The sequence below is a fragment of the Stigmatopora argus genome, chromosome 6 (assembly GCF_051989625.1).
Source record: "Stigmatopora argus isolate UIUO_Sarg chromosome 6, RoL_Sarg_1.0, whole genome shotgun sequence".
Lineage (NCBI taxonomy): Eukaryota > Metazoa > Chordata > Actinopteri > Syngnathiformes > Syngnathidae > Stigmatopora > Stigmatopora argus.
In genome coordinates, this window is record NC_135392.1 from 11,847,327 (window position 1) to 11,870,962 (window position 23,636).

General features: G+C 41.1%; 2 protein-coding genes across 6 annotated transcripts; both read right to left on the reverse strand.

Annotated features, from left to right (window-relative positions):
• Nucleotides 1–5,031: 5,031 nt before the first annotated feature.
• ncoa5 (nuclear receptor coactivator 5) lies at nt 5,032–14,895 on the reverse strand. 5 transcript variants are annotated; one of them, XM_077602075.1, is made up of 12 exons: nt 14,730–14,895; nt 13,813–13,863; nt 12,596–12,753; nt 12,308–12,415; nt 10,725–10,788; nt 8,151–8,405; nt 7,952–8,070; nt 7,703–7,835; nt 7,419–7,621; nt 7,049–7,253; nt 6,114–6,205; nt 5,032–6,045 (listed from the first exon to the last, which is right to left on the reverse strand). In XM_077602075.1, exons 3-12 carry the CDS (start codon nt 12,687–12,689, stop codon nt 5,252–5,254), a joined length of 2,067 nt encoding a protein of 688 aa, XP_077458201.1. In that variant the 5' UTR covers nt 12,690–12,753; nt 13,813–13,863; nt 14,730–14,895; the 3' UTR covers nt 5,032–5,251. The 5 variants fall into 5 exon arrangements, with proteins under 5 accessions (XP_077458201.1, XP_077458198.1, XP_077458199.1 ...); XM_077602072.1 differs by having other exon boundaries at nt 12,596–12,856; XM_077602073.1 differs by having other exon boundaries at nt 7,703–7,832; nt 12,596–12,856; nt 14,730–14,894.
• Nucleotides 14,896–15,278: 383 nt separating this feature from the next.
• On the reverse strand, nt 15,279–23,524 carry LOC144075237 (rho-related GTP-binding protein RhoA-D-like). The gene is made up of 5 exons (XM_077602084.1): nt 23,355–23,524; nt 19,554–19,711; nt 18,321–18,441; nt 17,932–18,062; nt 15,279–17,172 (listed from the first exon to the last, which is right to left on the reverse strand). Exons 2-5 carry the CDS (start codon nt 19,707–19,709, stop codon nt 16,999–17,001), a joined length of 582 nt encoding a protein of 193 aa, XP_077458210.1. The 5' UTR covers nt 19,710–19,711; nt 23,355–23,524; the 3' UTR covers nt 15,279–16,998.
• Nucleotides 23,525–23,636: the final 112 nt, after the last annotated feature.

Genomic DNA, 23,636 nt, shown 5'->3' on the forward strand with positions numbered 1-23,636 from the left:
AAAGTGTGCTCAGTTTATTTAAATAAATAAAAAGGCGAAATGTAAAAGAGGTCTAAGTGAATTTAAAAGCATGGGATGGAGAAGTAGAGGACGGAAGAGAGGCTTCTGTAGCAAGAAACCCACTTTGTCCACCAGACAGACTTCTATGCAGTAGATTCACCAGTGACATTTTATATACATATTTAATATATATTTACATATACAGGACTTGGTGCACGTCTCAAAGCCACCAGTAGCTTTGTTGTTTTAACCGCAGGCCTCAAATGAGGCAAAGATTTAGTCCTTCAAGTATATTTAACTTAATTGTTGCCCAAAGGGCAGCCAAGAAATGAACTTTGTCGACAGACTTGTTTTACTCACCCCTACCCGTTAATAGAAGGAGGCGTATTTGCACATTTTGGATAGAGTTTATTATAGGAAATCCCAAATAATAATGATTCGATTCAAATGTATTGCACTAAAGTTGTTTGAAAGCAAATAGCTCTTAACTTATTCACGGTAATAGTCAATGGAAAGGGAATATAGTTGATGCACTTTTAGTTTAAGACCAACAGGGGCTCTAAGATGGAGCCCTGCGTAACGCCGCTGTCCGTTGTGATTGGCTGCCACTGATGATGAGACGATTGCCAGTGAATGAGTTAAAGATGAACTGTAACTACATTGTGCCTCAGTGAAATGCAACTGAACTCTACTTTTGCCCCGAATACAAAACGACTTGAAATTTTCTTTAACCCTTTGGCTGCCTGATGCTGGGAGAATTTATGCGTCCAAAAAATTTGCATTTTACTTAAAATATACGAAGGTTCTATTTCCTTCTTTTGAACAATTTGCTAGTGCTGTGGAGACCAATTCTCAACCAAATATATCGGTATTAGCTTTCTGAGATAATTCACGTTTAATATGAATTTTTCCTGAGGGTGATTATTAACGGACTCTAAACATTATTTTTCATTTCTACAGAGTGTCGGGAGCAAGCCGCTAATTTCATCTCATCTCTTTTCTGAACCATTTTATCCTCATTGGGGTTGCGGGGGGTGCTGGAGCCTATCCCAGCTGACTTCAGGCCAGAGGCGGGGGACACCCTGAATCGGTGGCCAGCCGATCGCAGGGCACAAGGAGACAAACAACCATTCACGCTTAGAATCATACCTAGGGGCAATTTAGAGTGTCCAATCAGCCTACCACGCATGTTCTTGGAATGTGGGAGGAAACCAGAGTACCCGGAGGAAACCAGAGTACCCGGAGGAAACCCACGCAGGCCCGGGGAGAACATGCAAACTCCACACAGGTGGACGTGACCTGGATTTGAACCCAGGACCCCAGAGCTTTGAGGCCGATGTGCTAACCCCTTTCAAAACTTTTTTTCGGTGCATTTTTGCGATTTAGGCGTCATGAGACTTTTAATTTTGGCAAAAATGTGCTCTAGGCAGTCACAGGGTTAATCCAAGTTTAAAACAATCAATCTAACGGTGGCTCAAGACTTGCCTACTGTATTTACGTCCACTGGATTGTGGTACGAAGCTACATAACGTATCTGGGAAAGAACGTGCAATAGCTCAAACAGGGACTCGCGCTGTTTTGTTTTATTCCTCTATTTTGTACAACGTCTTCGTTAGAGTCATCGAGTCACTTTCTTTCTTTTAGGGGGAGTCACTTGCACTTGTAGTAGAACTATAAATAGATACTATACATATATACATATATCTATACAGTATATGAGAATTTAAAAGGTGATTAGTTTCTAGAGCTGTATTTAAAACAAGTAAACATACAAAAAAAAAAGCTTTCTTTTCAGTGTTGCTCGAATGTCCACGACCATTTGTGGTGAATGCTGCTAGTATCGGTAGATGTCTTTGTACTGTACATATAGACCACCAAAACCACATCAACACAAAGCGGTCGTCTTAAAAAGGAATAAGTTCAAAAGGGTCGAGACAATACATATCAGCGGCGGCGATCCACAAAGCATTTGAACAACTCTACTGATGCAATCGAACAAGCTTTGACGGCCCTCAAGTTGTCAATCAAACTATTCCTTCACAGTCAAAATGTGACTAATTCACGAGTAATCTTGGCAAACTAAAAAAACAGACAAACGTTTGCGAGTGGTTTAAGATTTGCCTGCATCAACTGAGCCTTTGAAAAAGTCCCAAGAGGAGAAACGCGTGAGGTTTTATCGTAATCTATTTCCGTAAAATAACTACAAAAAAATATATCAGTGTTTTATAATCGCTGTTTGCATGGTATCGTGTGGCGAGATTTGTTTTTGTGGTTTTTATAGTGACGACACGCGCTAATACGATTCAAAGGGGGAAAGGCTGCCAAATGTTGATGGATCAAGGTTTTTGGCGAAAGAAACTTCAAAAGAAAAAGCTCACGTTATTGTTAATTGTTCTATTCTTGCTTAAAGTAGTGTTGTGACGGGGTTTGTTTTTTGGTTGCAAGGCCTTGGGGTGGTCATTTGTACATATGAATGAATCACTGCAGACACTGTAATCTTACTAGTGTTGTCTTTTCTTGTACACTGTTTCAATCACTGTGGGCTCAAGTCTTAAGAGTTTTGTAAGATGATGTGCAATATTACTCTTCTTTTTTTGGTTTTCCTCTTTTGAATATCCGAGCCTTGAAGAGGCATCGGCGGTCGCTTTATTTTTGTCTGAAAATTGTCAGTCGGCTGTCCAAAAACAGAGCGCAGCCTCGCAGTGATCTCTGGAGGCCCCAGAAAGCATTGCAGATCTAAACGCCACTGCCTAGTGAAAAGCATGTTTAGTCTTTTTATCCTAAATGCAAAGAAAATCTTTTAAGTATGAAAATACAATTAGTGAATATTTTCCCCAACAGACTTGTTTTGCATAAATTCCAAAATCAGCTCTGGTGAAAAATGCTGTTATGTAGTTGAAATGATAGTCCTGTCTTTTAACTTGAAAATGTTAGTTTTTGATTGGCCGTTGAACAAACTAACTGTGACAGAAATGGTTATTGCTGATTGCCCAAATTCGAAACCCTTGATTTTGATACATAGAAATCTTGTCTTTCTCACATTTTGGATGAAAACCATACGATTTGCTCCTGTTGCATTTTGGATGAAAAGAATAAATGTTGACCATTTAGTTATATTTTCTATCCAATGGAAAAACACGCATGTCAAAATTATTGGGACTTAAATCCGCAATGTTTTGTGTGTGCGTGTTTTGGATAAAACCAAAATGTTCTATGATTTGTATTGAACACACCATTGACTTTCCATCCATTCCACAAAACTTGCTTGGTTCCAAGCTCCAAATACTACCTGCTCATTTTGCCCACTCCCAACTTTCATTGTTTTTTCCCCCCCAAATCCCCGCATGCTGTGGCCAATTTACTCCCTTTCTCGCACACCCCCAAAAAATAATAACCTGTAACTTTCTGAGTTTGTAGTGCTCCAAATGTTCATCCATCATCTCACAAAGCCCTCCATTCTAGCACCTATGCCCCCCGATCCCTCCTGCCCAGCTCCCAGGTGTGTATGTATTTGAAATGTATCTGCAGTATCATTCTCACAAATTGATCAAAGAAAACAGAAACTCGCGCTTCCAATTCTGGGAGTGGCTCTGCTTGGACAGCGCTTCAACGACAGTCCGTTTCCGAAGTGGCCCCGCCCACGCATCGACCCCTAACCACTTCCCAATTCCACCCCAAGCAACAAACTGTAGCATGAGACACAAAAAGCTGCCGGTGATCATTCCTTAAGTCTCCATCCTTAAATGGATGTCAAGGGCTCTGACTAAACACACAAGTGAGCAGGTAAAGAAGCAAACACACACACACAAATAAGATTGTACCCCAAATTATGGCGGAATCATCACTTGAGTACATTACTTAAAAAAGAAAAAAATGTTGCGGCTGTCCAAGTGTGTCGAGCAGAGCCACTCTTTAATCACAGTGTAAACGTGTGCATGCACGTATGAACATGACAATATATTTGAGTGTTTGTGCTAGCTAGTGTCCCTCCCCATAGCCCCCCTCCCCACTTTGCAGTCACACGACTCTGTATTTCTCCCCTTGCTATCTTATAGCACTGAAAGTGTTTCCAAATGATTATTATTACTATAGTAGAGTATGAGATTCTATTTTTCATGTATCTGGAGAAAATGACTACCAAAGTATATTTATGTTAACTATACATATAAATATATATATACACATCTATATCCATGGACATATTGTGCAGATGTGCTCCAGTGAATTAGATGCAAACCATTTTTGTACAGCCAAGTGTTGAATGGGGAATGTACCAAACTATTTAGATATGATTCTTATAATTTAAAAAAATATAGTAGTTTTATCTGAAGGGTACTTGAACTCAAAGGTATTTCACAAGGCTTAATCAGAGACCTCATTATAGTTATACTTCTCTTATCTCTCATTAACTCATTTCCTGTCTTTGACATCACTGGCAGCCAATGAGTTAATCACATCAAGGATATTCCAGAGCGCAATCTTAGACCACCTACTGATTTGATAGTCTTCATGATCTGAAAAAGTTTAAAATGTCACTTGGGTCCCCTTAAAGAGGACTTTAATGATCCTAACCTTAACCTTGTTTTTAATTCACTGGAATCGAGCTAAACACTTTGTGTGGATTCTTGAAAATGTAGTGTAATTATATACTGTACTGCAAATACACATCTAGAAGAGATTCTACCATTGAAAATTGGTCATTGTGCAGTAAAGTTGTATCTATCATTCCTTTAGGTTCTGTGGGGTGGGATGTGTTTTGCACATGTGCTGAGTGCGGGGAGGTGAGAGGGTGGGCTACCTGTAAATAAATTAAATAGCGTTAGTGTGCAAGTGTTTATTTTCTGTGTCAGTGTCAGTTAAGTACTCTATGGTTTAAAAAAAAAAGGAAAGTCAACATGTATTCTCGCTATTGTGTTTCATGGTACATTTAAAAAAATGAGAAAAGAGTAGTTTTATCTTGCATTTCAAATGCTTCTATCTCTATGGCTTCTGGCTATGATACCCGTATTTTATAGATTTGTCAGCACAAAATGCAATAAACCAATGCCATTTTATTACAGCAGTTGTGTGGTGACTTTTTTAATAAACGGAGATGACTATCAACTTAAAAATACACATGCTGGGTGAAGACTGCACAAATATCCTAATAGCAACAGAAGATGGGATGCAAATATTCACAGCCACCATAAAAAAACTAACGAAAAAAAGGTTAAAATTGCTTACAAAATACATCTAGTAGGTCTTCGGATATTTAGTAATGTCGAGGATACATTTGCTGCATTTGGCCCATATTGGCAGCTGGTCGTCCTGCTTGAAGAGATTGTTGGTGCATTTGGGACTGGTGATGCATTTGTTGTTGTTGTTGCTGCTGCTGCTGCTGTTGTTGTTGTTGTGGCATTAGGCTCCCGCTATTCACCAGGTGGTTGAGAGCTGGTCCGCTCTGAATCAAAGTGTCCAGAGCTTTCTGAACACTCGGGTTATCAAAATTGATACCGCCAGAAGCATTGCCAGCTCTAGGACCACCTGGCGAGGCCACAGCGCCACGGCCCATGGGTACTCCATAGCCCTGAGCTGCCGCCCCAGCAGACCGTGCCGAGCCGTAGTCTTGGGACTGAGCTGTAGTCGCGGAGGCGCTTGAAGATGCTGTGCTCTTGAACAGGCTGAGAATTTTGGCCTGGAGCTCCTGGTTGGAGTTGGCCTGCGCGCCCAGAGACGTCGACTGCGACGCCATGGATTGGGGAGCCATGAGGCCGGACTGAGGGCCCATGTGAGCGGAATGGGGTGCCATGTGACTGGACTGGGGTGCCATGTGACTGGACTGCGGTGCCATGTGACTGGACTGGGGTGCCATAAGGCCAGTCTGCTGCTGTGCCATGAGACCAGACTGGGGTGCCATGTGGCCAGACTGGGACGCCATGTGGCCAGACTGGGACGCCATGAGGCCCGACTGTTGCTGCGCCACCCGGGAAGAAAGGCCAGGACCCATTGCTGATGTTCCCATGCCCACTGCAGGCGGCACTTCAGCAGTGGCGGGAAGGACAGCAGCTGTCCAGAGACAACGATTAGCGTGTGACCACACTACCACAACGACCACGAATGATGAAGAGTTGTACCTGCAAGGGGGTCCGCAGGATTTCGTACAAGTCGAGTACGTTTGTCGGTGAGGTATGAGATCATACCTTCTAGTTCTTCGGGCGTTAAAAACCTACCGGTGACAACATACCCAACTGTTATTGAGCCAACGTGCGGCAAATACCACATTTACTCGCACATAAGCCGCACTCTTAAATTTGCCTTAAAATCGTTGAATTTTACAATTTCTCACATATAAGTCACCACCTGATTCACAATTTTCACCTCCATGGTCATGGTTTTAATAGGGAGTACAAATGTCTTACTTTGAAGGGAAAATCTTAAGAAAAATCATCGCATGTAGTAATTCTGAGATAGTGTATGAATCAAATGCACATGCTTGGGGTCAATATCGGGGAGGAAGTTAATGTCTGTTTTTGTAAATGCAAAATATCAAATTATTCAATTTGAAAAATAAAATAAGTCTAGCTGAGAACCTGATGCTTTTTAATGACAGAAATTACAATTTTCTTACCAGAAGTTTAAGATGTTGTGGCGGCCAAATTGCTTCTAATGTCGAAATATCGATAGTTCATATTACTGTAATAGTTGTCACTTTCGAAGAAATAAAAAAAAAAATCTAAGCGGAATTTTGTTTGATTCCATAATCACTAATGTACAATTTCCTTCCAAAAAGGAAGTAACGTAAGGACAACTAGGAAGTGTGTCTGTACTGGCTTATATGTGAGTAAATTGCCAAACAAAAGAATAATCACTGTTATTGCCCACAAGTAAAGCATTTCCAAATTCCGCAAAGAGCTGTTAAATTAACCATAATTGGTCTTTGAGTTCTCCACGAGAAACTTAACATTACTCACCGTGGCGCGGGTACTCGTTTAAAGTATTATTTGTCATCTCATGTCACACTGTTGTTTCACGAATGAGAAAACTCACCTGAGCGATTTCATTTTCATACCTGTTTTCTGCCAGTAGCGTGATGGATGTTAGTACGGTGACGGGGTGGCTCTCGCGGTCGGGGTCGCGAAGCAACACGTCGTCAGCCATTTTAGCGGCCTTGCGTGCTATCTCCTCACGCTCCTTCTCGCGGTTCTCCATCTTATAAGTGTCGTAATTGTGGCTGATCAGCATCATAGCATCCTGCATTGGCATGTTGCGGTGCTCTGTGGAACCATCGTACCACAATGCGTGACTAAATGACACCAACTCAGTTGGAAAGTCAAAATTACAGCATATTTAATATCGATTCACAGCAATAAAGTACGCTAGTAACTGAGCACGCCTGTTTTGAAATTGCTTGAGTACATCTTGCACAAGGGGACGCTTACCTTGAGGCGTGCCGAAGAGGATGTTAACTGTGCAGGATCGGTGCACCTGGTGCTGCTGGGTAATGATGATTGCAAAGGGTGTGCGGGCGCGGCCCACGTCCTCCAGCGCCTGTGTCAGTGACACTTCGGTGTTGAGGAAGATCAGGTCGACCACCATGCCCAAGTCGTGCACTTTGCGGCCAACTGTCTCGGCATACTCCCGGCTATTGGTCGGGAAGGCACACGCAATCAAACTTCTTCCCTCGAACGGACGTTTCTCAGAAAGAGAAGCCGGCCGGCCTTACTTCTGGGCCTTGTTGACGACGATTACGGAACAGTCGACTGGGCGATCTGTTTCTTGGCGCCGTTGCAGTTCTTCGTAGTACTGTCGATACAACTCATTGCGTCTGCGCTCCTCTGGTCGAACGCGATCATCTGCTGGGCATGACGGATGAAGCGAGCTTTATCTTATCATTTGCCATCAATGACATTAGTAACCCGATGCATTTGAGCTGGCAATCGATAACTGACAGAAATCTTAATGGGTGACTCACCTTCAGCCTCCCGACGGCCATTCCATGGGTCCCTGTACTGGTCCCTAAATGGTTCATCCTTTCTTCTGTAGTAGTCGTCAGCGGGGTTTCCACCACGGTAGTAACGGTCATAATCCAATCTGTTGTATCAAAAAAAATTCAACAAAAGGATTACATAAAAGGTCCTTAGAGCAAGTATAGATTGAAATGTAGACTTTACTTATAGGCGGGATCTCGTGGGCTTCTCAGGTCCTTGTCTCTGCCATCGGAACCGCGATAACGATACTCGTGGTCGCGAGGGTGGCTTCCTGGTCTCGGTTCCCTGCCCGGAGAGCTCCTCCCGTCACGTCCTTCGCGGTTGTCGCGATCTCGGGGGTCACGAGCGTCGCGGTCTCGGGGCTCACGAGGGTTACCTGGAGAGCGGGAGCGGGACCGGGGCCGTGGCTCTTTCCCGTCCCCGTAACCACCAAATGCCCTGCGCAGAAGTTGGTAGAAGTGAGAGGGGGAGAGATGCATACACAGGTAATAGTATGGAAACCTAAAATATCACAGCGGGGAATAGATGCACCAATTAATGTGACCCAGACGACTCCAGTGTTCTTCCATTGTGAACAAATAAGTGGCCCTGTTTGTAAACAATCCCAAATCCACCACGAAAATGGGAGATTTTTTACTGCCGATTCCGAAAGAAATTTTCCATTTTAGATATCTAAATATTGCTGCAGATACCGATTGCGTGGTTTAGAAGTAAATGTGTTACATTCATAAGAACTGATGGCTAAATGAGACAAGGGAGGAAAAAAAATAGAAGTATTTTTTTGTTTACTAAAAATCTACCAGATTTCAGTCTTACAGGTCGAGATATTTAGGAGTGAAAATAATAAATGGAAAGTCAAATTAATAAGATGCCAAATAAATCCACTCGATCAGTTGAATTATGTTAATACAGGAATCATTCAAACAAACAGCTATTCAACAAGTTCCGCAATTGAAAATACCTGTCGTTGCAGATGTTAAACTTAACACTCAAAAAACACAGTCCAACAACACATGCCACATATGTATGGGTGATGGGACCGTGTATGGTGGATGTTCGACACGAAAAGGCATTGCTTAGTATATACATTGATGATATACTTTTACACAAACAATCAGAAAGTCAATACGAAACAAAAGACCTTTTGATTCTCCCTGCTGGAGATTTGATCAGTTGAGTGTTGTTTTCCTCAGAATGATACAAAAAGCTGTAATGCCGGCATTCACACATTCAAAAAGAAACAAGAAAAAGGTCACTCCGCACAAGAATAAAACCTTCCATTATCCCAAAGTTTGGAAATGGTAAGCAAAATAAGTTGGGGCAAAATGTGCAAAAGCTTTAAGTTTGAGAAAATGACCAACACGGAATTAAGTTGAAGTGTGTTAATGATGTCCCAGGACTGGTTTGACAGACATTTTTAAGTTTCAAAGTGTAACTCCAAACCAGGAGTTTCAGTTTGTGCCAGAAAATAATGCAAGCTACCTACAAAAATAACCTTAGCTGTAGTCCTTGGGCAAGTTACAAGTTTGGATTTGAAATGTATTTTTTTGCCACACCAGTCCTGAAACTTGCCTTGCCTCAAAATCATTTTGATTAAATTTTTAATTACATTTTAAATTTTATCTCCTAAAAATTGAAGATTTTTATCCAAAGGTTAATTCTAAGTCTATAGTCTCAAAGATGCAGTTGCTATGAAGGCAGACTTTACACCCACAAAATGTTGGAAACAGATTTTTGGGCAAAGAGGGAATCCTTGGTTTACAACATTGTTTGAACTTTATATAACCCGAATCTCTGCACGTTCGACGCTGTTCCAGTAAAAATTGTCGAAGTAAGTTTCAGTAACCACAGGTCAATCCCCAAAAAGGTGTTACGGTCGAAAACTGCAGAGTCCTGGCTTTGTCTCGGAGATCAACCTTTGAGTTTCCCGCAAATTTGAACCGAACTTACCATTTTTGTACACTAGGCCCATTTGACGTAACGAGACTTCACAAATGTCGTGATTGTTGGACCGCGCACCTCTAACACTGGCATCGGTGCCGTATTTCAGAGAACTAATCTTAAGAGCTCAAATTTGAGCAAAACGAGACATAACGCTAAAGAAGAACAAGCGCAGCAGCGGCAAGTTGAGCTCCGACTCCTCACGAAAATTTGTCCAATAACAACACCGAATAAAGAAAATCCTTCAATTCTTGGTCTTGAAGAGTCCGGGTTTCTGTCCAACGCTACCTTTTATGGCTCACAAGATAAGATGACTGGGCTTGTTGGGAGGGAAATCAGTCTCCGATAAATTTTTTTTGCGAGTTTAGTCCATGATGCAAAAACAGGTGAGAAACCACTTGTCAGAATATTGAATCAATTAGAACTGGACTGTTCTGGTTGTCAGATGTCTCGCCTCACGGTGGAGCAGGCTTCAAGACTTCATGCAACAAGGCATGGTGAGGAGAGCATTAGCCTGATATTGGTGTTCCACAGGAAATTGGGATAGCACTAACTTGCCACTAATCCTTCCCTCCTATTGCACATCAAAACCAAAATGGAAAGATGTAGAAGAACATTTCATGAAGATGTTTTTGCCAACAGGTTTATTTTTTACTTTTAAAATTCCTGCCACTAAACTAATTGAAGCAACTACAATAATCCTGGCTCGCAAACCTCCCTAAGTGTTCATATGGCCGTCAACCATGAGCGTTTGCGGTTTAAAATCTTGCCCAAGAGACGATGGAAGGTCTTCCCACCGAATTCGTGTTACTTTACCTGCGTGGAGGGCTCTGCTGGGAATGAGGTTTAGTTGACCGTCGTTCCACTGCCATATTTACATCTGAAAATAAATCAATCCAAACGTTGAACAAAAAACAATGACATGTCAATCAGATTTCGCGCAAAATAAACCGAAGACCTCGACGCCATAGAAATTCCAACGGTCCAAAATGCAAATGTGCCGTTACTCCAAACTTGAGCTTCTTTATTGGACGAGAAGTCAAAATGCAGCGGGTGGAGTTCCCGTCTGCCAAATTGCGTTCACGATGGCGGGGAAGAAATTCTTTTCCGTCGAAAAAACTGGTAGGACGGCGCATTTCAGGCTCACACATTAAAGCCATTGCAAAGGAAATGCAGACAATTGGGTGAAGTTACACTAATAGTACAACTGCTTTTATTTGTTGTGTCTGCCAATCATTCCAAATGTCTCCAACAACATAATTTCCATTCAGAAAAAAAGAAACAGCAAATTATGACGAATTATGTCAAAAATCAACATTCTTAGTATTTCAATTTAACGTTGATAATCCGGAACACATGTCATTTACCGCCTGTGGCCTACAAAGTCATTTCATTTGTAATGCTAACCAAATGTTTACATACACATTCTTTCTAGTCTGACATAAATTTTGACAAAACTTTTCCTGTTTTAAGCCATTTAGGATTGTCAAAATAATATATTTCCCAAATGCCATTTTTGGTGGGAGATCTTTTTTTCTGTGATGGCCTGTCCAATTTGCTAACCAGCTTTGCAGTATGCTTCCAGTCTTTTTCTATTCCATTGGCTCCCAAGCTTTAACTTCCTGACTGATATCTTGATGCTTTTTCAGGATTTCTCCATGCTCTTTCCTGATAATGCCATTAATCGGTTACGTGCGGCCTCTCCTTGAAAGTTGGATTTGGTTCTTCAGCTTGTAAGATTCCTTTTTTCTTCATGCATGACAATGCTTATTGTGATACTTCAATTTTACCAGCTTCCAACAACAGGATACATCCAAAAATAAAGGTATTAGTCCAATGTGTTTGGAATATTTTTTTGGGTTTGATGGCACAGAGGCCATGGCTTGTCTTACTGTCATTGACAAAAGATGATTTAGTTTCAGCCAGCATCTTAAGGTCTTTTGCTTGAGTTTGTGAATTTGCACATTTCACACTAAAAGACTTCTCCAGGAAACAGAAACAACCACCTTCTTGACAGGTGTGACAAGAAATGTCCGTGGTGATTTAACATGGCGCTTAAGTATCTGGAAATTGCACCCAAGGATGAATCACTCATGCAGGTCTACAATACTCTGCCGGATATCTTCATCTGCCTTTTCTCCGGTGAAGTTCCAACGAGCAGCAGCGTGCTTCAAATAATATACTTAGTAAGCAATTTAGTTGAATCTTTATTTAACAGGGTTATCCTGACTGCGGAGTTATTTCAATCCCAACTTTGAACAGGAAAAGTTAAATCTGTTTTAAGATTTAGGAGAAACAAGCGTTTCATAGTGTATATAAACCTCCGTATTAGCATTTATTCATTTATCTGCATGTATTGTAGAAGATGTATAGTCAGACTTGGTGCAGTCAGGGCTTACCTATTCTATAACCTTTATAAATTCGACCCTTTTGGGCCATCTTTGCAGCTTCCGCTTCCTCTACACGTTCAAATTGTACAAATCCATATCCACGAAACAGGGAAACGCCTGAAAAAGGGAAATTTTAAGTGCTACAAGAAAAATACTGGAATTGATACGTACCCATTTAGGCAAGCATGTGAATTGATTTACAGTATTACATGCTAATGAGTCAGGTTAAATGAAAGTTGCAAATTAGACAATTGTCTTCAAATTATGAACTTTGTTGCAGAAGAAGTGTTTACTGACCACATATCTTTCCGTATGGGCTGAAAATCTCAATCAAATCCTTCTTTTCCATGTCAGACGTCGGCAAATTCCCGACAAAAATCCTGCGCTCCATCTCTCTGGGATTATTACTGCTACAGGCGCGAGTGAAGCTTGCTGGCGATGGACTCCGGCTTGTTCTGCGAGACATGACTTGATTCCAAGATTTCGCGGAATTGTTCTTCGTACGTTCGGAAAAGCCCGCAATTTTTTTGTTTTGAGTGTATACGAGCGTCCACAATCCTGAAACATGTCAATGGGGGGGCATAAGCGAGCAAAATTTTTCGGTAGGATGAAAAGTTATAAATGAAGCAAGGGGGGAGTGCATTGGAAATGAAGAAATTAAAATCACGCAGGAAACGTAAACACGCGTCGGAGTCTTTGAGGTTGAGCAACCAGGTGCATTGGGTTCATCAAATCACAAAGTCCACTTGAGCATGGGTGGTATAAAGGAATCTTCAACATGCGGCGACAAGGATCCCTGCTGTCATTTGTAGAGAGGCCATTTCAATTGACCACTGTCAGTCGAGTATTATTACGCGGGTGAGTACAGGGGGTCCTCAGTTTATATTTCAGTTCTGTTCCGATGGTAGCTACCGAATCCTTTTTAGTAGTCGGGACACTCAAATTTGTCACTAGAATACACCTAAAAATAATTAATCATTTTTGCCTTCGAAAATTTGGCATTATTCTACCACAACGGGAACTAGCTAATTGTGACGTTGAACCCTGGACCCCCTGTACAACGACGGAATGTTCGTATTCCCAAAGAAGGGATTCCAATGTGGGCAAAAGAACCGCGCGAAATACCGCGCAACGCCTGTTCAGTATGACCGTAGAGCCGTGAAATTGTTCGTCCAAAATGACGCAAGTAAATTGAACGTGGAAACGATCCATGAAGGCAAATTCCAAACGAGTGTAAAATTTCTTCTTGCCCACCTTGTCAACCTGTCCTTGTAAATGGTGATTCAAGTGGAAATTTCTTGGCTAATATTGACTATGGAATAAATGAAATGGGTCTTGACAAACGTAGGAACCCAAAATTTCGACACGTCTTGCCACCAGAAATCATTTGCTCTTGAAAGAATTGGATGGCACGGCGCAAAACTTTCTCATCCATACAAAAGGTTTCCAAAAGAAATGACAGGCAAACATTTACAGAATGAGTGAATGCTGTTCAACGAACAGGTCGCAGTTACCTTAACAGGAATCTGGACAGTGAAGATGGCCGCCGCTAACTTTGTGAGCGTCTGAAAAAAAAGTTAATAAGAAAAGTTATTTAGGGGGATAAAAGTTTGTATTTTTTAACCATTACGCAAAAATAGTACCCCGATTGCACGTTTACCTTGCTAGATACTCATTTTTTTTCTTTAAAGCAGGAGCATCCAAAGTATTTAGAATATAAATATTTAGTAATGTAAATTGTGAGATTTGTTTTAAAAGATGTTTGCCATGGCACTGCTTCCGTAAGGAGTATCGTGCCCAAATTATAATTCTTATGCCGTGACTATACTGATCATTAACGGCAATATGTAAAAATGTATCCCTCATGCTGCCGACATCCGGCATGTCGTTTTATTAGCAAGTACCCATAAGTCCATTGAACTGCTCTTGGATAATACTGAATGCATTATCTGATAATACAATACGTGTCTGTATTTCATCTCTCATTCATCCACCTGTAGTACTCGACAAATGCACTCATTTGTGTGAGTTTTACAGTCTAGAGTCGCTAACAATGGTCAAAATCAAGCAATCTTATTTTGCGGCGTAGCTTGTGTGGACTGTGAACATTCAACATGGAGTCTGCCGCCAAAGAACCCGTGAGCATCGGAAAACTGCACGGGGATAAAAAGCCACAGCCATCGAAATGCAAGTTAACTTTACGTGGACGACAAGTTAGCGTGTAATTTCAGTCACCTATTTAATAGTTCGACACGTTAGCTTTGATGCGTTCGGTACGTATAATATTACGTACATGTTCCGTGTTAGCCCTTAGCTGTTAGCTTAGCTCACGAGTCAGCAAACGAAAACGAACAAAGCAGCTACACGTGGTTTTTCTTCAAGTACCATTAACTCGCATGTCTGTTAGAACACAAGCACGCTCGGTAGTTACCTTCAGAAAATAGTTTTAGCTATTTTTGTGTCCGGAAAACTGCAGACTTCACCTCGATCTTCATACAAAAAATTCGACCCCCCACTCTGTTGCTCCTCTTCTTCTTCGTTTAGGCAATTGCGCTAAATCACACTTAGCTGAATTTCCGCCACTATCCACTACTCACTTCCGCTACCTGCTGGTTGGAGGAGCGTAACACATCCAACTACAGTTTCATTTTGAACTGGAGAACAAGAATGACTACATTTTAGGATCATGCTTTAACTATGCTGTAGTACTATGATTACAATTAGTGCAAACTGGTTAACATCATATTTTAAAAAAAGTTTATACAAATAAAATGTATCAAACCACATTTATTCTTGATTTACTTCAATCAATTGACATTATATATATATATATATATATATATATATATGTATATATATATGTATATGTATATATATATGTATATATACGTATATATATATATATATATATATATGTATATATATACATACATATATACATATATACACATATACTAGATACGACTTCACAGAATCCATCTGCTCGCAAAAATAGTTTATTAACAACGTTCACTTGGGATGAAACATTCATTGTTAACAAAGCCGTGTACGACAGAGACTGTGTCCAAATCTGCATTTTACCATGAGAAATGCTCTCAGTGAAGAAGGGAAAAAAAGTGACGTGCCACTGAGCTGCCACTCACAAGCAAGCTTATGCACGACACATTCTGGGAATGCCGCTCTTTCGACAGCATGACCGCCACAATCCGAGAAACGCAATTTAACAGCGATGAGGTTAATGTGCACTGATAAGAACTGCCTCTGAAGTGTTCTACTATTTCTTTTTGTCAGTCAGTGTGCTTGTAGTGTATTATTGCACACTGGCTGGAGCAAATAATACATCTTTGTTATACATTCATTAGCCTATCCTGCAAAAGAAAAAAAAACAAATGGAAAAAATAGTTTCCATGCAAACACATGTTAAATGATACCAATGAGCAACATAGGGATGCGGTCTGCCTGAGGAAGGTTGTTGGCCAGGCCTCGAATGCACCATTGACGATGCCTTCAGGGAGCCCGTGGACGGTCAAATCCGTGAATGAATTTGCGGAGAGATTTAAAGCTAAGGAAGCGTTTTACGACCGTTTTTGTAGGTTACGCTGAGCGAGGATGAAGATGTGGTTAACTTGACAACCGTGAAATAGTATTCAAGACATAAAAAAAAACTAAATCATATTCAGCTTCTTGGGTTGAATATCAGGTTTTAAATTCACCCTGAAATTTCACCTTGAAGCAGAATGTGCCAGTTTTTTTTTTTGTAAACTGCTAAAAAGGAAACTCGAGCTCATCTGGTCAATCAGGTCTAGTCCGGAATTCTGATGGCACACCAAAAACAACAAGGCACCAGAAGGGGGGGAAAAACTCCTCGCTGTCACTCACTCAACTCCCGTCAAATATCCAAAGAATGACGACCCGCTGAAAACCTACGCGAGGAAACGATGATAGCAAGACTCGAGTTGTGGGCTAACCAGTTGAACGCGGATTCTGGCGGCGGGTGGGCACGTCGGTAAGAAAAATTTAAATATGTTGTGTTCATGTGTGTGTGTTTTTTTTTCTCCCCCTCGCAGTTTTGTACTTGGATAATGCAGCTGTTAGCAAATGCATCTGGATTAACTTGGCGAGCGCTCGGGTGTTCCGCGTTTATCACGTAATAGGAACAGGCAATTTATCCTTGACACGTACAAGGCAAGAGCATGAACAGCAGCCAACGCCTCGGCGTATTTAGCAATGACAACAAAAAGAGAAGTAACCGGGATGTAGAAAACGTACAAAAAGGCACTAGCTTTTAACGCGTGCGTTGATTTAGCGGGAGTAAACTCTTTGGACGGGACCTTCCTCAGAGAGACGGAACATTAGCGAGGAAGGACGCTGCCCGCCCTCGCTCGACAATGGTGCTCAAGCGTCCACGTTTCTTTGCTGCCGGGTTACAAAATCAAAAACATGCTTTTTGTTTTGAAGACCAAAGAAAACAGAAAAACAGTTTTTCCCCCCCCAAAACGTCAATTTCTAATATAAACAAAGTTCATTTCCTTTCCGTTTTGCGTATAATTCACCTGCCTGACTCCTACTATGAAATGCAGGATACAGTACAAAGATGCCATTGGGGGGGAAAAAGGTCAGTCCTTTTTGTGTTATTTTTTTCTTCCTCTCTCTCTCCTGTTTCTTTTTTTTTTTAACAACTGCGCTTGATGGTAGCGTGATCACAACAGGGTGCAGGCACTTCTCTTCTTGCGCTTGCGGACCTGCAGTGCCGCCCTGGTGGCCATCTCAAACACCTCCCGTACACCGTCCTTGGTCTTGGCGGAGCACTCCAGGTATCCGAAGGCGTTGATCCTGTTGGCCATCTCGCGGCCTTCCTCAACCTTGACCGGCTCCTGCATGATAGACAAAGGAGTTACTGGTGACCGCAAATGTTTTTGTTTTAATATACAGCAGGGGTGTCAGACTCGGGTTGGCTCGCGGGCCGCGTTAACGTCAACTCGATTTCATGTGGGCCGGACCATTTTAGATAAACTTAGATAGACTTTTTATAAATGGATTAAAAGACCTGAATATTCAGTTTTTTATAGATCTAAAACAATGTTTATTTTAGCTTTTTAAATATATTTTTAGATTTTACAAAATGATTTTTGAACTAAAAACACAGAAAAAATGGATTAAAACATTACAATTATTGATTTAAAAAGGGGGAAAAATCAGGAAATTTAATATACATCTATACTCTTCATTTTAATTTGATCCTAAAACAGAAAGTCGGCACTCATGATTTACTTTCCCGGGCCACACAAAATGATGCGGCGAGCCAGATTTGGCCCCGGGGCCGCCACTTTGACACCTGTGATATACAGCATTCGACCTTTGTTGAATCTTCCAACCTGCAGTCAATTTTAAGAATTCTGACCTGCCGAATGTAAGGATGCACTTGCTTAAGCATTACCCATCTGATTTTGGACAAGAGGTGGGTCACATTCTGGACTGGTCGCGAGTGTTAATGCCACTATTGCTTTCCGGTTTCACTTCATAAAACAATTTGGTGCAATATTCAATCATGAAAATTATTTCACTTTTCCACCCATCCACCCTCGTTTTCTCTTTTCTAAGCGCGCCATGCGGCCAGACTATTGCTAGCATACCTGCTTCATCTTGGCCAGCTCTCTCCGTGTGTGCTCATCATTTCTCAGGTCCTTCTTGTTCCCCACCAGGATGATGGGGACATTGGGACAAAAGTGCTTCACCTCCGGCGTCCATTTTTCAGGAATGTTTTCTGTCCCCAGAGAGCCACAGTGTGGGAAAAAAAAGAGAGAGAAGAGAAGGATATGAGATAAAATACTCAAGGGGGTTGACTATAAAAAGGAGGACAGTCACTTGTAATGATGGATTGCTCTGCAAGCTGCTCGAGGCAAGGGTGTTTTTAGCTGCAATAATCCCACTTGCCATCAGGCTGCTTATGGAGTGACATCATCACATGTAGCCAAACACTTTTTTGTGACTCATTGGGAACTACCAAAGAACACAAACATACCTAAACTGTCCGGGCTGTCGATGGAAAAACACATGAGGATGACGTCGGTGTCCGGGTAGGAAAGTGGCCTCAATCTGTCGTAGTCCTCTTGGCCCGCAGTATCCCATAATGCCAACTCCACCTGCATAAACACAGGACGTGGTGAATACATCAAATTCGTTAAGTCAATTTCTGTGTGGAAATGTGCGTGACAGCAGTCAATCAAAGTCAACATTTTCTTACGTTCAAAACCCATCCTGTGTCATAACCACTGGTAGAAAGTCAATTAAAATGATATATATTTTCACACTCAAGAGTGGGCAGGCTGTTTCGGTGGCATGAAATTTGGGTGACGGCGCTACCCTCATCATCATTCTAGCTTAATCATAGTCTTTGACGTGTTGTCGCGGCTGTGGGAACGCACACGGGGATTGGCCTCATCCCTACGAGCTGCTAATTAATTCAATTATGGAAAGTGGGAGATTAGCAAGCATCAAAACCAAATACCTTCTGTGCTCTGCTACAATCTTTTGCTAATGTTTCAGCCGACCGTGGATTCAAGCGAAAAAACTGAAAGAGCCGTCTGTTAAAACTCCGAGAGAGAATGCAGGGCCTAAAATAGAGGTCTGCAGAGGCAGAAGGTGGGTGGCGGCAGCACGACGCATGAGCGATCGGAGCGAGCGCGCTCCCACGAGCTTTAGGCTTTTGGGAGTTACAAAAAAACAGCAGGAAGCAGAAAAGGGCTAATTTTAGAGAAAAAAACCCATCTGCTTGTAGGTGAGTGATTTTAGTCAAAGCACAAATTCCATTTGATCTGGTTGTATAACAGTCTAATTCTAAAGCGGAGGGGTGGGGTGTAAATCCTCTAAAAGTCACAGTGATCCCTCCCCACAGGAACAAAGCGCCACTGTGGATCCTTGAGTTGGAGTTTCCTTTCATCCAAGTGGCAAAATGACAGGAAATGAGAGACTTTTATCGCAGCAGGAGGAAAGTCCTGAGGGATGGAGCGGGGATTTGCGAGGACGACGTGGTCCTTCCCCGTCTGTAAGGGAAGCCGTGAGGTAGACTCATTTCCTGTTTTCCTGATAAGGGCTGATCCTGTGTAGCGGGAACAAATCCCTTGGACAAAACAAGACATCTGAAGCTCACACTCGATGTGACACTGGTGGATTTAGCACCTTCAGTATTGGTAAAAAGTCATTGGGTACCATTGACGGGAACTGGGGTTTTGTTTAATTAAAGCATTGTACCAACCTGTTTACAATCCACTTCAATATCAGCGATGTAGTTTTCAAACACTGTGGGCACGTAGACTTCAGGAAACTGGTCTTTGCTGAAAACGATGAGGAGGCACGTTTTCCCGCAAGCGCCATCGCCAACGATCACCAGCTTTTTCCGAATGGCCGCCATATCTGTTGGGACAAAAGGCAATGGAGTCAAACGACGATGCTGCAAAGAAAAAGATTCAAGTCAAGTGTCCAATTATGATTTCATGACTATTTCCATGTAGGGTTCCCACATACTATTATTTTGCTAGTCAACTAATCGGATATTATTTGATTTGATTGTGTAGTTGGTTAACTGGTTTATATATAAATAACACTTAGTTTTATTACTCTGGCCTACATTTTAAATTATTTCTATCTGAAAAAAATCATAAATTGCATTGAAAGTTGTCATTTCAATGTGAAGAAATTCCATCACTTTTTTTTTTTAATCATATTTCACTTAGCGAAAAAATAATTCAGTGTTTTATGTTTTCTCATTTTGTCCGACATCAGCAATGATCGTAACATTACAAAGTATCATTGTCTTCCAAAGCTAAATTCTTTTTACAAAGATTATCAGTCAATGACCACATATAAATCTTATAATTATTGTTAAGAGGTTTAAAATAAAAGGATGTGGATTTTTTCGGGGTAAACAATGTTTCATAATAATTAAGTGATGATCAAAATAGTTGTGAACAACATAAATAGTGTTCAACTGGTCTAATCTATATCTAATCCAAACTGCATCTGATTTTATCCATTTATGGAAGAGGCCTTTATGCAAACTGACAACATCCAACTCCCCGTTTTTTCTCACCTTCACCACAAAGGTTTTCATATCAGCATTGTTTTTTTTTAACCAAGCAGTCCAATGAGCACATGAGAACCCCCCTTCTCGCACACCGACAAAAAACAACAATCCACTTCCTGTGCGTAATTTTGTGGAAGCCAGCCTACTTGCCCTGCACATGCGAGTGTGCACGCACCATTAATCACATGTAGCCAGAGTGTGCAGAAGAAAGAAAAAGAGAAACTGTTAAAGCAAATTTTTTTTTTTTTTTTAAAACAAGAAACTGTTAAAGCTTAAAAAAATAAAAAAGGCATGACAGGAAGTTCACCAAATGGTTGAAACAGCAAAATTGAGTTTTTTTGTCATTTGTGCCAGGTTTGTCTTTGTTATAAATGAATATATTATAATTGGCACGCTGGTTTGAATGCAGTTTGTTCAACAAATGGACCAACCACTTCCTTCCAGTCAACAGTAATGTTGGTTCAACTGGCTTGTCTAATATCAAATGATGAATAAATTGGACACATGCAAATGAAACAAAAACAGATTGAGTAAGAAAATACAAATTGCTTCCGATCACTCGGGAAGCTGTACAAATACCTAAAAAGGAGATGTGAATACAGCGCCTGTTCCACTTCTTATGCACCAATTTATTGAGAATTCCTTGCGAGATCATGTGCGACTATGCAAAGTCTTTGGGTGAGCGGATTTCTTATTGAACACTGCAAACATCTCCATCAAAACGAACTTTTCCGGTCGGACAACCTGGTAAACAATAAACTGGTTGACGGCCTTTATCACGCGTGAATTGGTAATGGAGACGATCACAAAGTGGGCGTTGTGAAAGGCACGATAAGAATGGTAGCGTTTAACACCGATACACTGAGACACACCGAGGCTGCCGTGCAAATATTCCAACAATGCGGCGGGTTAATGAACACACCGCCTCGTTCTTTCCCTAAGGAGGCTTCGTGCGTCTTAGGGGCCGGCGGCTCTTATGCAACGAGTTAAATGTGACTTTGACCTGCGAGGTAGAGCCGGAGATAGCGGGGTAGTCAAAGGGACACATACAGAAACAATGACTTCCCCTTTTAACTCTGGAAAATTTCTTGGAATTTAGTTTTTTTCCCCCCCTCAAGTCAGATTTATCACATCTTCACATCTTACAATGAGTGAGATATTTATATCTCAAATACATTTTCTGAATATGTTGGCTTGTTTCCCTTCAAAGAACACATTTTCATTCATATTAAAGTACATCAAACATGTAAATGGGCTTTGCACTCCTTTTAGAATAATCAATTGTGCATCAAACATGATGAATCATAATTAATGGAGGACTTGAAGCCATTAACAACTATTATAAATAATTTTACACATTACCCAGCCCTAATTTTCGCATACAATTACTAAGTGGAAAAACAATGTTTGTTTTTGTCCATTTCATGTAGCAATATCTGATTTGATATAAGTTTCATTACAAAGATACCGCATGCCAAGAATTTTTCCCTGATTCTTTGGCCAAACTTGTTACAAAGAGGCAGAAGCAGAGGTAGAGTCAGCTGGTAGACGCCGGCTGTCCCCACCACCGTGAGGGGGCGGGATATGAAAATGTCATCGCTCTAAATCTGACGTGAAACACATCAACATTACTAATAAACACAAAAACCAACAATATTCATCATTCTGCTCTGAATTTAAATGAACTCATCACTACGAGACATTCAATCCATTTGAACTGTGAGGATGGCAGCGAATAACCATGAGGATTCATTCATCTGCTGTCAGTCCTCCAACATCACATGGATTGCATGTCTTTCACCATTAATGGCAGTCAACGAGTTATCAACAGTTATATTTACCCGTTAGTTCTTTTTTTAAAGTGAAACACCTTTAAAATAATATATTGATTCTTGCCAGGGGAATCTTGATAACTCACCCAGATTCAAATTATTGTAATATTCATTCATTTTCACCGCTAATTCTCACAGGGGTCATGGGAGTGCTGGAGCCAATCCCAGCCAACTGTGGGCAGTAGGCGGGGACACCATGAATTGGTTGTCAGCCAATTGCAGGGTACATTGAGACAAACAACCAACCATTTATGGTAACACTCATACCTAACGACAATGTAGTGTTCAACCAGCCATCCATGCATGTTTTTGGATGTGCGAGAAAACCAAAGTACCCGGGAAAATCCAAGCAGCAAGGGGAGAAGATGCCAACTCCACACTGGAAGGTCAGAACCCAACCGGAATTGAACCCTCAGTCTGAGAACAGTGAGGCGGACGTACTTTATGTATTTTCCTCATAATTTAAGGCAATTCCATACCTAAATAAACCTGCTGATTTTTTTGTCTGAAGGTTTTAAACCAAAGAAATATATTACCCGTTCAGGTTTTAGTACAGATCAATTTAAATGGGAAGCCTTAAAGGATGTATGACATAATCCTGTGAGCCCCTTCATTCCCATAGGAATGCGGAAGATACCACCATGGGGACGTTTTAGGGGGGTAATCGTTTCCTTCTGGGGAAAAAAAACATTTCTCGGACCTTTAAAGTTGTTCAACATTTTCGCCAAACGTCTTAAAGTAAACATGTATTACAAAATTGAAGTTTTATTGAGTTGAATGATGCTCTATGGTTTAATGACAAAAAATTAGAAGATTAATTAATGAAGCTGTCCAGGAATAGACCAGGCGGCTCATTAGATTTACCTTATACAGGTCGCCGCGGTGAACAAAGTGTCCAAAACGACACGTGATTGATAATATTACATGTGTCGCACTTAAAAATATCAACTTGAAATGACCCAAAAAGAGAAATAACAATCCACAATTGGTTAGGCGGAGGTTAGTTTGTCCAAGAGGGGAACAGGGCGAATGTTAGGAGCAGGAGCCACCACCCTAAATGAGTCACAACTATTGTGTCACGCGAAAGGATTTTTGAATAAAAGTCAAGCTTTTTTTGCAAACAACAAAAAATAATAATTACCTTCTCCGCAGCGACTTAAGCCCTCTTTCTAGATAACAAGTCCCTGTTTATGCTTCCTTCCAAATGAGTTGGCTTCGCCTTCTTTACTGCAGCAGTCGCCGAATGCTAGACAACGAGGCGAGCAAGACCTGCCCACCTATCTGATTCTGTTAGACAACTGATTCCGCTTTGGTTTTCAAAATAACATACAAAAAGACATGAAAGTGTGATGTATTTAAATGTTTAGTGCGATAAATTCATACCATAATGCTTTACATAAATATTTAAATCTACTTTCAAATC